The sequence below is a fragment of the Saccoglossus kowalevskii genome, chromosome 16 (genome assembly GCF_978046115.1).
Source record: "Saccoglossus kowalevskii chromosome 16, keSacKowa6.1, whole genome shotgun sequence".
Taxonomy (NCBI): domain Eukaryota; kingdom Metazoa; phylum Hemichordata; class Enteropneusta; family Harrimaniidae; genus Saccoglossus; species Saccoglossus kowalevskii.
Window position 1 is genome coordinate 11,995,115 of NC_140656.1, and position 16,120 is coordinate 12,011,234.

Below are 16,120 nucleotides of genomic sequence, written 5' to 3' on the forward strand. Positions count from 1 at the left end.
TGGTTAATGGTTTGATGATTGTAGCAATCTAACAGTGTTTCATGGTGTATTCGTAATAAACAGTTGGGCTCATCAAACCCGCTGTTGCCAGTACTGGTTAAAAGAATGGAGTCTTTGACTGGACCATCAATAGTATGCCATTGGGGCATGAAGCCATACTAAGCCAGTATGGTGAAGAGGCCGCGACGAGGTCTGGGCATGGTCCATAATTGCATCTATCAACGTTATTTAGACTTCGTGATCAAGATGAAGATCAGGATGAAGACCGAGTTTTTCGTTATTATCTCGAAATTTGTTCGCTTATTTAAGTTTTGTATTGTACTTTAGAATTTCCTTGAACTGTATTTTATATAGGAAATTGGGACTTGACGTCTTATTGATATAGATGTGAAAATTGTAATAGTACATTATGGGTAATTTAGGGGCTGGAATGTAGACGCCAATTGCAATGTAGAGTAGCAAGCTGAGTTTAGAGATATACTGTAAACAGCGCTACCTTCTTGCCAGCTATTCTATGCCTAATTCGGAAAGAGTATACTTGGCAGGAAGTGCTAAAAATAGCGATGATGCACTTGTGTTTGGGTTCTTTGACAGAGACAATGACAGAGGATGGTGCGTTTACCTTAGTTGTACGGTTTTAGCAAGGTTTTAGCAGGATACTCACAAGATTTTCAAATTTGAAGTAGCAGAATCAGGACATTTCAACCAGAATTATTATGTGCACGGGTAAACTGGATTAAAGGACGACAGTTTGTGTAATTTACTGTGTGGACATTGTTTTTATGTGTGTATAGACATTGAAAACACTTTGACTGGGAACACAATTCGGGTGAGTTGGAAACATCATTGTTGAAACTTGTAAAGCTATCAGCACCATTCCTCCGAGGACTGCAAAACGAACATTAGGATAAGTTGTAGTAACACAAGGCTTTGTTCAGAGTTGTTTGATTGGGAGTTTGGAATTGGCAAGACAGTGTCTTGAATCACATAAATTGGGTAAGCTCACTTAAATTTCTATATTTGTTATACATATATTTATATGTTATATAAATTTCTATATTTGTTATATAGCCCTTGTGAGAGATATAAACTTTGCTTCCTTCTTTTTAAATTAAAAAAAACGGGATACAACATTTCGTTAAAAAAAATACTATACTTTACGTGGTATCAGTAGCGGTGACGGGATCTAGGTGTGGTATTAATATACCAGAATAATTTCGTATTGGGAAAGTAATTCCCCTAATTTATGGACAGGGGATTGTTGTTGGCGTGTGTCCTAGTGTTGTGATACTTGTATGCTTTGCGACCCCATAAACAATTTGAACTTTAAGTAGATTTGATTATTGCTACACACGTAGGGGTTAGTAGGTTTAGCCGTGAGTAATTATTTCAGTAACCAAGTAACGGGTGTCTAATTCTTGTTTGACGTATCAGGTTCAAGCCCTGGTAAATAGTGGCATCCTGTTAGAGATAATGTTTTGATATTCGCTAAGTAATCATAACTTGTAACTGTGCTTCTGTGAGTGGCATGTTGTGAGATCGGATGACGGCACATTCCATTATGAGCCGGGTATTATGGGTACATGTGTTCAAGGCGATAACGGCCAAAATCAATCATCATTTGCTCATTATAAATTCAAATATTTTGTGAGCTATAAAATTGGCATACGTTTTGTTTGTTTGTTTTTTGTGCCAAGCGACAGTTCCGGACATTGAATCATGTCACTGTTGTCTCTTCTGACTTTTTTTTGTATGTGCAAATTGCAAGTGCTAGTGCTGACACATGCGGACCTTAACCAAGGTTCCCCCAACACTGCATTCGTTAGAATTGGCCTTCCCATTGAGTCTGTGGCACACTCACCCAGGGTAGTGGTCGACCCTTTTGGTGTTCAGCCTGAGGTAGAATTTGAACTCGGGTCTACCGATCATGAGTCTGATGCGACAATCATTATGATACCAGTGACCGGTAAATTGGTATACGTTAACACGGATGTAAAAGAAGTAAGTAAAAGTTACATTCCAGTGAGTAAAAGAACTAATGTTTCGTTGCATCTTGTATTTAATTGGCTGTAAAAGAGCTGGTGGAGACAACTTAACACTTACTGCCGTCAATTACTGAGATACAAAGGGTGACAGCTGTCTGGCTCAAGGTGTTGATGGGCCGGTCTGCCTTTGATATAGCTCTATAAAAGTCACTACAGTGAGTTGAATCCATGTGGGCATTGAAGCTGTGATGTTTTTCAATAAAGAAAACTTACTACGAACACACGTGTGTATATGTGCTATTTATCTGTTTTCAACGCCTGAACCTCCCCTCACAAACCTTGATATGTCGCGTTTTATATTTGGATCCCGACACCCGCGATTTAGCAAGGGTGCATAGAAATTGCATAGAAATGAACAATACAGCTATTCCGGCCACCAGGCCATCATTCAAATCATCAGTCTTCATGATTGATTTAACTGCTATTTCCATTCATTTGGTTGGTTGTCTGAGACTGAATGTTGTCAAGTTAGAGAGTGTGTTTGTACGTACGGCAACGTCAACATTATCGAATACATCACAGTCCCTCAACACTGTGATTACATTAAAGACGCATTGAAAAGGAAGTCCATTTTGGGCTAGTGTCATTGTCAAATTGTGGAGTATATCATGATTTATATTTCAGTCAGTTTGACAGTGGTTGCCATGACATATACTGATAAAGGTTAATGACAAGACCAGATGGCGAGCTGGTCGAAATCAACCAAAAACATCTTATGACTCTGCAGTTTTTAAGATATAATACAGTAGCTGTAATTCTAAACCAATGTTGTTTGCGATTTTAACTAAGGTGGTATCTTTGTGGAATGTTAGTGCGAGACTATTACCCCATCAATATTAGTTAGTGTTGACAATATATAGAAGTGTTTTTTCTAGACAGCTTGACGAGTAATTAATTGATTATGATGTGTAAAACTTTCATGTGATTGGTTGTTTGTTTGAAGGCAAGGCCTTGGAGTCTCTTATACTGATTGTAATTGGTTAAGGAGTGACAAGACATTCCGGTACGGAGTTGTTCGATTTGCATACCAAAATCCTTTATTTGAATAGAACATGTTCCATATATTCACCAAAATAACAACGTTGCCATGTTTCTGGGCATAGAACGAAATTGAAACAAAAAAATCGTTCGATCCAAACGACCTGCGTCCTTGGAAATCAAGTCTTACGGCCCTTGTGTTTCTGAGGGAAAATACCAGTGAAGATTCCCGGAGAACAAATATTAATACTGTAATTCACTTTGTTGCGGGAATAGGTGACAAAAGTCAAAACAGATTTGAGGGAATCCGAAAACGTAACTTACTGCACGTGAATTTAAGTTTTCAACGTTCTGGTTATCTCTGTGCGACTACAGTCTTTGAAACAAAATTGAGGGACTCAATGTATGGCACGACAAAAACGCAATGTAATGAAAGTAATGCAATGTCACGACGAATGTTCGCCAATTCTTCCATGTTTATTTAGCGATATGAATGATTCGGCCCAGCGCTTAGATAGGTTATTTATTAGAGGCGCCCGTGTTAGCGTGAATGACTTTCTGAGCGGAAATGGTCGAGGTCAAAAAAAAAGAAAAGATTCGCCGAATCATCCATTTTGTGTGATATTTCGTTGATTCAGCCCAGCGGTAATATAGCTTATTTATTATAAAAATCGTTTTTATGCTACGAAAAAGTAAAGACCTTGAACGTACTTTATTTTTGTTTTGATTGCGTAACGCGTTTAGGTTCATGTGCTGCAAGTTACAGGGCACATACCTAAGCGGACGTCCCTCAGCAAATAATTAAGCCAAGGCATTTTCCGTATCACAATCACGAAACTATCCGTTTTTACGCAATCTGGGAAGTTCGAATTACTAAACGAAGTACAGGGCGACGAAGCTGAAATATCCAAGAACCAACACATACCAACAATTATATCTCAAAAGTGAATATTCGTGGTGTATTTTAAGTCTAACCGGACCGGAAGTGGAAATTTGTTAGTACTAATTATCCAAACATATTTTAGTATAAGGTAGTAATAACATACAAATTCACCAAACTTCTTAATGATTCCTATTCTTCACGTTAACACTTTCAATTCCAACTTTTGCCATCTTCCACACACGAAAAATTCATAATTTTTAGCCATGTTTCAAGAAAGAAAAATGAAGCCTATTTGGTTCCAAATTAACAAAGCAAAATGGACAAAATGTTGCACCGAAATTTTGACGAGAAATATTATGACGTACAAAGGGTTTACAAAATATATATAATGTTCATAATATCATTATCGTTTGTTTTTACAAAGAAACTTTTCACTTACCTGGCTTTTTCAGTACAGGCATAGATTCCCCGGTAATGAGTGATTCATCGGCCATGGACGGACGTTCCGTCAATTACTTTACCATCCACAGGTATCTTGCCACCGGGGACAACCTTCAGAATATCACCTCTATGTACTAATTCAATGTCAATGTATTCCTCTGTAAGTATTTCTAGATTCTCGCCCAAGGTCACCAGGCTAGCGTTCGTGGCTTGCAAAGATAACAACTTAGTGAGTGCATCCTTCATCTTAGCCTGGGATACAAAGTGACAAACGTTTATTGTTTATATAACAATCACATCGATCTAGCAACAAAGCTACTATCTGCTCCAAAACTAGATCGATACACATAATCCTGGACTAATTAAAAAAGTTTGCTACATATAACGCAATGATATTACGTATTTGCTCTATTAGAAACACATTATCAATAGAAGCGCTAATAAGCCAAACTTGTATTTATTTTATGTAATAGATTATTAAAATAAATGTTGGCCATAAACTCACATCTGCATGTACTTAAGCGCATGGACTGAATAGAGCAAACATGCCAGCTATACCACCTAGTGAAATACAAACTCACCTTCGCAATATGTTTTAGCCATCTGCAAAGTGACGTGAACACCAGTATCATGGGCGGCGTATCAAAGAATGTCATCGGACTATAGTTCAGTTTTACACAAATAGCAATGAAGGTAATTCCAAACGAATAAAAGTACAAGTTGACAACCACAAGCATTATCAGACTGGCACGCCTGTAAGAAGGATGTAGAACATTATACGAATTTTTTACACAGTAATAATGTCATGTTTAGTGTATATAGACATGACTTTAGCGTGTCGGAATCGTGAGATAAATGTTTGTATAGCAATAAATATTTAAAGCGGAGGGGTCGTCACCTGCGCACGCGCGGTAATTGAGTCCCAAGCGACGATAACAACGTACGCTCAAACGCAAAGGCTCATGGGTAGACGCTTGTTTGTAAACAACGACACGCTATGGCGTTTGCCGCATGCGCAGGTGACGACACCCCCGTTTTAAATGTACGTGTTGGCCCCGCAAACGGTTGCGTACTTGCCACGTGCTGACCTGTTATCAAACGATAACTGCGCTGAGAAGTGAACATGAACATACAACCAAGATGTTGTTGCATGCATGAACATACAACCAAGATGTTGTTTGCGACTAGGCAATGTACAAAGCGGGTCGTTTAAACAATCAATTACGGTTCTTTCACCTTTAGAAATCCCAGTCATTTTCATCTGGAAAATTACATAAATTATATTCCATCTCATGCCTGAGATTGTAATGCTCATTAGTCAAAATGCGATCACATGGGAGTCATTAAAACTGTTTAAAGCGGGGGTGTCGACACCTGCGCATGCGTCAGATGGCCATAGCGTGTTATTGTTTACAAACAAGCGTCTACCCATGAGCCTTTGCGTTTTTAGCGTGTGTTGTTATCATCGCAGCGCAGTGACGACCCTACCGCTTTAAGGATAGACTCCAAACTATTTATTATTGCATGATAACACACAGTAACAGGATAGCAGACATAACTCATAAATGTTTGTTGACCTCGTAAGGTTCAAAATTCACATGATCACCACCTTCATTATATTCCATGAATAAACAATTCGCTGACAAAAATCCAAACAAAGGTGAAAATGTAACGATATGCGAAGGTTAGTTCGTAGGGGTTATATTTGTGATTTGTGATAACTGCATTAGCTGGCACTCACCATCCAAACTGCAGGAGTTGCACATACAAAATAAACCAACTTTTCCAGGGACATTCCGGGGAACACCAGTATATGGTTATTGGTTATCATGGAATACAACATAATAGCAATAACTAGTACACCAACACACAATGAAACCAGAAATGAATTACGCCACCTATAACGAAACAAAACCATTTTTATCAGGTATTGCATCTGTGCAGTACGAAACTGTGAGAGCATTCTTTCACATTTCAATGGCATTCTGGCAATTTGATGCGCCATCCCGTCATTGACCATACCCGTCGAAAAATATGCACTTGGGGACTTCAACAAGGTACCCCCAAAGTTGCGTCCGTAAGACTAGTGCTGGCTTACTTATGTATTGTCTGCTTGTGTGCCAGCGTGGTAGATGAACTTCCATCTTTGCTTGGTAGAGAAACGTCAAACCCTGCGTTCTCTATTGCTTTCATAATGTCCCGAGGGCAAGTCGCGTATGGGTTGAACTTGAAAGAACCACGACTGGATTCCAAGGAAACAGATGCATAAAAAACTGCATCAATTGCCATGGCGATAGACTCAATAGAATTCACACATGACAGACACGATATCCCAATGAACTGTAGAGCTAAGAATAATCATCAACATTGGATTCTAAACGTTTGCCAACAAAAAGACATAATGAAAATATTAAAAATAATTACCACGGTTACCATATAGGAAGATATGTCACCATGTTACAATCGAGCAAGTGATTTAACAGTTGTTTCTAAAAAGTGTTATAATGGCCTCTGTATAGGGACTGATGTCACAGTGGTTGTTCGAAAGAAGTGATGTTACCATGCACTGTCCGTACGTAGACAACAATTATGTCTCGGATTCATCTTTGGTTACAGCTGAATAATTCTTTTATAGCGGGCGCAAACAAGATTCGTAAGTGGAATTGACAAACTCCAAGGCCCTATCACATTTTCTAATGTTATGAAAACAATTTGGTACATTTTCTGACAATCTCACTCCTCCTGGCACCACTTGATTTTAAACTAAGTTGTGTGTATCTAGACACATACTATAACTAAGTTGTTGTCTGTTTTTATTTATAGTAAATCTATGGCACGGAATATACACAATAAACGTTTTGCTTGTTTACATATCATATCATATCACATATTTGCATATGCATTGTTTCCCTGCTCACATATTTTCTTTTATGATGAACTTCAACAAAAGTTTCATGTCAACATAATTTTATCGTCATTTGGTAATTGGTTAACTGGTCTAAAACAACACATAGTATCCAGGCGACTGACTGTATTTTAAAAGTTTACTGTGAACAAGAACTCATTCAAAAATAAAATGAAAGCTTTTCAGCGACCCTCGCCTCGCAAGCCCGAGTTTAAAAGACATCGATTTTTTAGTGGGATTTAAACATTGATGAGTTTAAAGAGGGTAGCATCATCAGAATAACTATTATGTACCAAATGACTCTGCATTCATAACAAGTATTGTAAATGTTTTGAGACCATGTCAGATGATTAGCATAGCTATACATGTAGAGTGATTTTATAAGTGACTCACCATCAGTTCTAAAGTACCTCCTAATTCTACTTCATCGACAGTTGACTTATACCCCACCATCTCTGCAATCTGTGATGGATCAAGTACAGCGGGATTATACTTCACTTCAGCCTTACCAGTCATGAATGATATGTGTACTGACTCAATTCCTGTCAAAAAATAACAAATAAAATGCTTAAAACAAATCTAATTGCAGTACAAAATCTTACACCTGATGACCAGACCATTGAGTGAGGCATTTGTTTTTTCATTATTTGTTTGAAATATTTAATGCATTATTAATGGTATATTCCTAACATTTTATGTAAAAAGATTGCTGCTATTAGCGGGTCAAACATGTAGCTTATAGAGCAAACATAGATAAAAGAAAACAGTCAAGTGTAAAACTGGTGAAAACTGCATAGTGATTTCAATTTAAACATATTTCATAACCATACAATTCTAGAATAAATTTGCAATATAATTATTGCAATAATATCGAACATTTATTTGTACTAAACTGTGTGTCACCAGTGTACAGTACTGTCGCATACGACTTATTTACCACTTCCGTGTCACTGAGAATGTTCTAGAACCGTACTGTGTCTGGGTGGAATATTCTATATTTTTTAGAAATGGTTGAATAGGTAATAGAACACTGTAGGAGGCAATAGAAGGTAATGGAACATTCTAGAAATTTGTAGTAAGTTCCAGACTCATTATGTATGCTGATGTAATGGTCTATTTATAGACAGTGGAGGTATATATAGGGGAGTTGTTCAGCACTGAGTTCAGATCGGAGATCTCGTTGAATTGTATTGGAGTTTAAGTATCTAATTATTGGAGTAGTGGAGTTTTACCGCGTTATTGTACTTGATGTTTGCAGAGTATAATAATACCAGTACCAGTTGAAACCTCATCTGTTGGCTCCGTGTTCGTATGTTATCATCGCCGCCAGGGAAGTCTTTCTGTTACTTTTGCCATTTTGGTATTTGAACCATCACACCTGTACTATACCAACTACGGTAATATTACGTTGCGTGTGACAAGTACAATATCAGTACATATGCGAGATATGACTGCCCATTGTCTAAAATGTCAATGTAATTCTAGTATCAACAAATGTTGGTGTGATGATAAATATATACTTTTTTGCCAAAATGTATTCTGGGTATTTATACACAATTTGTAGGATTTCAAAATAAGAATGACCAGACGTTTTTTTTTAAATACTAAATACATGAAATAATTTGGAAGGTGGATAATGAAATTACACGTGTATGTTTCATTATATATTTCTCAGTGGTATTTAGACACGATCATTTCTATAGGTTTATTGAATTCTCCGATTATTATGTTAAATATATGATTGCTAATACTGTACTCCACACAAAAAAGTTCGCTGATTCTGCTTTAAACTTTTTGTATTTCGGCATTTCCATGATGTATAGTATCCTCGGAAGGAAAAGATGTATAATAATAAAGTTATTACGTTAATACTTTGGGGTATTCTCGTAATAACCTCATATACATAGCAGGTCGTCCTAGTATTATTACCTTCACGCTTCATTAACTCCTTCTCATGTCTAAGCACAACACTTGCACAAGTCGGAACTTCAATACTCAAAGCACATATTTCCAATTCCGCCTGGTCTACAAAAATATCCAAATAATTGTATTTGCATTGTGCTGAACAATGGGATGAGGTGAGGTGTCTATTCGATGCTATACCCACGCCATTCACGTAGTTATATCATGAAATGCCATGCTGGAACTTTCAAGCAACAATATTTATATGTTGATTGTTGCTATAAATTTTTATAATATATGTATATATATATATATACATATACATGTTTTTTTATGCAAGCTAGCCACCTTGGACATATACCTGCTGTAAATGAGATCTGAACAATTCTTCGGCGAAAAAAATCCTCCATCAGGAAATACAGTACTGTTGCATTGCACATTCCCGCGGTTACGCTTGTGGTTTTAAACACTCACCATATTTCTTTCTTAGAGGCATATTTAATTTTTTAGGACTATTTTATTTGGGATCAGCACCCCGAATATTGTCAACAGGAACCAGAAGCAGAAGGAAAGAGCAAACAAGGAGCAATTAGAAAGGGAATGGATGAGTTAGTGATTGAGGAGTTCGTATGAGTATGTACACCAGGACTATTCCTAAAGAAATGTATACTACAGAATGCCTAAAACTTGGTATTACAAAACCAATTAAGCATATAACGTATGCCAGCACTTACAGTCGAGATACATAGAACGAGATAAACCAGCGATTAAATGTTGCGCAATACAAGTCTTATACGTGATTTCATTGGGGATATGTAATTTTGCCATTAATTGAAAGAGTAAGACAGAGTAAATTGGCCACAGCGTGTGATAGGGGCACAGCGAATCATAATAGGTTTAACTGTAATAATACAATTTTGGTATACCATATTGCAGGAATACGGTAAAGAAACGCACGTGTTTCAAGAAGCTTTTCGCAAATTCTACAACATGTTTAACATGAAAGTATAATGGTATACTGTGTATATTTCCTCTATTATGTGTCAGCAAAGCCGTGTATATGAACAGTGGAACTAATCCAGTGTAGTACTATACAATTAGCTTCTAGTTTGTATTATATATTATGGAATTTAGAATGTAATAGCAAGAGTACAGCACTGAATTAGGTTCGGTACACATAGGAAAGTAAGCAATGCAACTATAACATCTTAACATTTGAGACATTGCCAATCAGAACTTCAAGTAATACAGTCAGATTATATGTGCATACAATCAGAACAAGCAAACAGTTATATATTTCTGTGCTAGAAAATAGGCCATTTCAGATTACCCGGGAAAATATTACACACTATTATACTAATTGGGAATTGTGTTTTAAAGACAATCAGTTTCTAATGTATTGCCCATGTTTTTCACCTACCTTCCATCCGAGCATCATACCCCATGCTATGTATCAACTCTTGTAAGTCTTGGTGGCTGACCTGATCTGGAAAATACTCAATTTGTGTTCTTTTCTTTTTCAGGGAGACATCAGCCGATCTGACGCCATCTTGTTTTGTGAGTTGTCTCTGAATTGCAGCCACACACGACAGACACATAATTCCATGAACATAAATGTTAGCCGTTTTAGGTGGTAGCATACGATTGTATTGCATTGGGCGATTGTACATGATACGTGGTTTATCCATGACAACCAACGAGTCATATCTAATTCCAGCAATAGAATCTTGGAGAAAATTAGTTGTTGTGTAATCTGAACGATAGATGACATGTATTTGGTTTTCATTTAGAAATGCGCTGACTTCTTTCACGCCAGGCTGTCCTGTCAACGTACTCTTGATGGCTTCGGCATGCAACACGCTTTTCATACCCCGTACTCTGATGACAGCAACACTGTCTAAGTGGGACATGTCTTCAACATCGAACTGGCGATACGATTACGAAAATGAACGAACATTACAATAAATAATTCATTAAAAATGACACAGTCTTTGTTGGTAATATTTGAAAGTGGTTTCTTGTGAGCTAAACAGCAAGGCTATGACTGACACTCATATGACAGACATGCTGGAGCCAGATTATTTGTGCATTCCTGGGTATTTGTGTTAAATGAGATCTGCCCAGGGTGACGTGACACTGAAACATCATAAAAATAAAATGGCGACCAGTTGGCCATTTTAAATCCGATTTGGACCCATTATATCCGATGGACAAAGTGCGAATGCAACATGTCCATGCATGACCTAGAGCCGGTTCCAGAATTGCAGAATTAGGATGACTTGCCATAAGTCATCACTTATGGCAAGAGGAATAATAAAATAATAAAAATGTCCTAAAACTCTGGCAATGCTCTTCCAAACACGATAATCAATGAAACGATCAAAAGTTAACCACAAAATTACAGTTACACAAAAGTGTTGCCCTATCACTTTGGCGGAAAAAGAGTTTAAAAATTGATCTAAAATACTTAAATGCATAATTTGTATATTATTTAAATAAATAAATAAATATTTCAGTATGAAGGTGTTTCTGGTTTACATTTCCTAGGATTTGTTTGTATAGAGTAATTTATAACATTGGTACCATTATGTTGTTTGGCTCAGCATTAAGGCATTGGTGAAAAATATACATGCACCTTTTTAACTATTGGTTTTACATTAATTAAAATAAATGTTAGAAGAAACACTCAACTTTGTACATTTCACACTAAGTAGAAGAATGCAACTGATGGTGTCAATGAAGGTAACTGCATATAGAAAATTATGAAACAAATCACATAAAAAATGAAACTAGTTTTATTTCTAATCAATGAAACATAAATATGGTTTGACATTAGATGGTTGAACTGCTAGAGGAACAATAAATGATTGATTCGTCAAACTTCAGGCGGCCCAATTAATTGATAGATTATTATACAATAATTTAATATGGACAATTCATCACTTAGCACGAGAGACTGATAATTACGATTGAGTGACGACGATTCAAGGAAGCCATAAGGCACATTTTAAATTATTTTCGCATAAACGAGCATTTATATTGTTTACATACACAAGGTATGCAACACAATTCATCCATTACATTAACAGTCGATCCAGTTTGAGTATGGGGTTCAAAATCGTTTTTGTTTTTACTGTATGCCTAGGAAAATAATGAAACACTTTTCTCTTACGAAATCCGTTTTCTGACTGAAAGCTATTGGGAGCAGTAATGCAAGGACATTTCGCCTTCGTAAGATGTTACTATTCGGGCACCTACGCTCTTTATAAACCTTTACTTTGGGGGGGGGGGATTGTGTATAATCAGTTTTCCGGCAAACGCCGTTGTTAGAATGGAAAGTAAATTGTATGTTCTCATTCAGCCTCATTAGAAATTCCGCTATAATATTTATTGTAAAGAGATGCTATGAGTAGAAAAATCAGGTAGAATATTGGGAAATATTTTATTTGAATAGTAAACTATCGTACAAGTAAGCAGTCAATGAATAACGACTTTGAACCCTGACACAGTTTGGGTACATGTCATGTGTTAATGGTTTCGTCTTCATATGTTGCTCATGATCTTTATAGTCGTTTTCTCCGGGATTGTCAACAGAGGCTATTATTTTATGGTTGAAACTCTGCATAATAATTACCTAATTTACATAAATTAGCTTATATTCATTGTTCCACAGATATCTCATCTACAATCATATTTCAATAAAACTTCGTATATTGAAGCCCTGATTAGTTATGTTCCCTATTTGTATAACATATACAATTCAAAGATGTTAACTATAACTCTCTTCGGAGATGTGAATTTCTTATTCAGACAAGGCTTAGATAGGTTTCTATGTGTATTCATTGAGGGACCAATTATAGCATTTGAACCTGAAATCTAGTTAGCTATGTAAAAATGTTTGTATTAATTGGTATAGTTTTCATATCATGGATATGATATGTGTTTATATACATATATTATCTCATATACTATATCTTATTATTTCATTAATATAGATTTCATTAAATGTATTTGAGTTGAAGATGTGGGTTTCGTCGTTCCGTCCCCCCTACTCCTGGTTTAGTGCATATATTGATAAATCAAACGTATTTTCCTGTGTCCAGCTTCAATATTTACATTCCCCGTAAACATTGTTATGTCAAGAATTGGTGGTGGCTCAGTGAATGATACACATGCATGATTTTGTATAGTCTTATTGTAATTTATATGTCGATCTGTTATTGAGGTTTAAAAAGTTGATGAAATTATTGAAAAAGTTGTGAGAATTTTCCGATTAATACAAGACGCTTAATGATAGAAATGTGTTCGGGAATGCATGAATATCATTGTTTACTTTTTCTGTCCAATATTACTTTAAAAAAGTCATTCAAGTTTTGAACATAGAAACTAATAAATATGGACTAGTTAGTGAATGAGGACTTTGGCTGAAAATATAGCCTGCCAGACTGAAAAACCAGGATTACATCATAACAATGGACAGGGGGCAAAGAATAAAAAATTTTAATATAATAATGTGTCTATATCGACATTTTTTAAGCGTCTGTGAAGTTTTCTCTGTCTGGTTGAAAATGAGTCATTCTTCTCCCCTTTTTACTTTGGGCCTGGAAATCAAATAACTCCAGTTATAGGCTGTTTTCTTGAAATAAATAAGAATGATAGTTTGTTATAGTTTTTAATATTTTTTATGTTGATTCCTCGATTATAATATAAAGCTAGATTCAATTGAAAGTTTGCACACAATTTCTATACTTACTATAGTTATTTTGTGGTTTGATTTTTTTCTAAAAACGCATTCAGTAAATGTGACAGAATTTCGTATCAGGATTATATATACTGGGTTAAGGGAGGCGTCATTTTAACAACAGTCTCTCAGAAATGGTTTGTGTGATTTCGTTCAAACTGAATTGGGACTGTACATTACTCTGTTCAGTGATTCAAACAAATATGCTCTGCCAATTACAGTACTGATCAAAGCATCAAAGCATCCACACACCTGGATTGCTGCTAGTGCTGGAATTTAGGTTTCAATGCAGAATAGGAACTGTGCATTGTCCATGCCTGTGTTTTAGTATGCAACAAGAGATAAAAGTATGGAACACGTAAAATGATTTCAATAACCCATTATATTTTGTCCTATAAGCACCATGCTTATGTGAGGTTATTTTGGGATACAACATTCACTGACCCTTGCCATTCTGAATGAGTGCACTCGATATCTACTGACCCATGATGCCAGTGTCAATTCAGATCATTATGTCACACATTTATTGTTTAACGAAAAAAAAATATCAATCTACGACTGGTATGGCCATAAAGCATGTCAAGTGTGTGCGATACATTATAATTAAATATGTCGTTCTAAAAATAGGCGAACAGCAAAGAAACGAGAAAGTTGCAACAAGAATCAACAAATTTATGATCTATATTGCTCATGAAATCATGGATATATATAATTTTTAACTGGCTGGAATGTATCAAAAATAACCACTTTCACTCAGTACTTTGACAGTTATATTTATGTTCAATAAAAAGGTTGGTTTCTGGTTATTGTTGCTATGGGCATTGGTTGGTTGCTAGGAAAATATCTGCCTCCAACTTTTGCCTTTATCTACCTGGTAGCATATCTACATTAACAATAGTTTCCTTTTAATCATGATATTATTTTTTGAAGGACACCACTCAACACATTTTCACCATCTTAAGCGGTCTTACGTACGTCAAGTATTTAAACACTTCTGATATCATTGTCTTAGAACTAAAAAAATAATATGAAACACCTGGAAGTTTTTTGTTTAAATAAATACTGTCTTATTGTGTGGAAGTTTAAATGATCAAAGGGGTATGATGTTGTGCTGTACCTTTGGGAGAAAAGCTTTATAAATTTATGTTCTCTTAGGTAAACTTTAATTGTATGGTGCAAATGCACGTAAACCAGTGAGAGTCCAATGAGGAAGTGAACAGAATATCTGCCAGCAGACAACGCGTAGACAACTTGAACTACTGAATACTAAGTTTATACATTCAACAAGACGGTTACCTGAAGCTTGTCGATGGAAAAGTATACCAGGTCATTTAAAAAAAATATAAACCGCACAACAGTGAAACGGTCGTCACCAAAAAGCAAACTCGACGAAGAAAACAAATACACTTACAAATAGAGACATGTCACTTGATTTATAATACAAAATTCAAATCTCTATGCAACTGTCTGTGCGTTCTTAGTCTAATTACAGATGATTGGGTAACATTGTTCTTGAATGGAGTGTTCACGATGCAAATAAACACTGGGAAAAAATCAACCGTCTATGAAGAGGGGAAACATTACATGAAGACTCGGTGACGTCATCTAATTGAAATGCAAATTCATTTACCCCATAAATTCACTCGACTGTTCGCGTTACACCTATTATACACATTTCAATTAAAACAGTGAAGCAATAGTCACAAGAAAGCAAACTCGACGAAGACATGCAAACTTGAGGTTATTGTTTGAACTCAAAATGCAAGCGTCAGTGCCAATTCAAATATACGACATGCGAAGTTGTAATAAAATGGTTACCTGAATTTTACACAATGGAATGTCTCTATAGTACAGACTTTATAACATATTACATGGTACTATTATTGAATAGAGCCAATATATTTCAACCCAATTACTATTCATAAAACCGATTATCTGACACTGGGTAAGATTGGGCATGATGTGGAATAGTTTTGAATCAAGTTTGTGAATTATATTTTTCCAAACCATTACATTATTACCGAATTTGTAATTTACTCTCACGAAGAGTGTACACGTATACAACGTAATGCAAAAGTGTGTTATTTAATTTCAATAGATAGCTTTTATTTTGCTTAGTCATAAACATGATTAAATTGTAAACTAAGCCAAACAATATAGCTCTATTTCCGCCTGTCGATTATTTTCTTGTTGCTCTTTTGTGCGCAGTGGTTATGTCATTTGAT

General features: G+C 36.0%; 1 protein-coding gene across 1 annotated transcript; it reads right to left on the reverse strand.

Annotated features, from left to right (window-relative positions):
• Positions 1 to 4,389: 4,389 nt before the first annotated feature.
• Positions 4,390 to 11,064, reverse strand: LOC102809925 (copper-transporting ATPase 1-like). The gene is made up of 8 exons (XM_085490872.1): positions 10,575 to 11,064; positions 9,182 to 9,277; positions 7,646 to 7,794; positions 6,446 to 6,687; positions 6,089 to 6,245; positions 5,436 to 5,608; positions 4,929 to 5,100; positions 4,390 to 4,599 (listed from the first exon to the last, which is right to left on the reverse strand). Exons 1-8 carry the CDS (start codon positions 11,062 to 11,064, stop codon positions 4,390 to 4,392), a joined length of 1,689 nt encoding a protein of 562 aa, XP_085346998.1.
• Between the last annotated feature and the right edge of the window lie 5,056 nt (positions 11,065 to 16,120).

Coding starts and splice junctions, on each gene's coding strand:
- LOC102809925 (XM_085490872.1), bottom strand. CDS start 11,064: ATGTCCCACTTAGACAGTGTTGCTGTCATCAGAGTACGGGGTATGAAA. Junction 5,609..6,088: donor CAACTCCTGCAGTTTGGATG/GTGAGTGCCAGC, acceptor GTAATTTTCCAG/ATGAAAATGACTGGGATTTC. Junction 5,101..5,435: donor CAGTTATCGTTTGATAACAG/GTCAGCACGTGG, acceptor TCCTTCTTACAG/GCGTGCCAGTCTGATAATGC.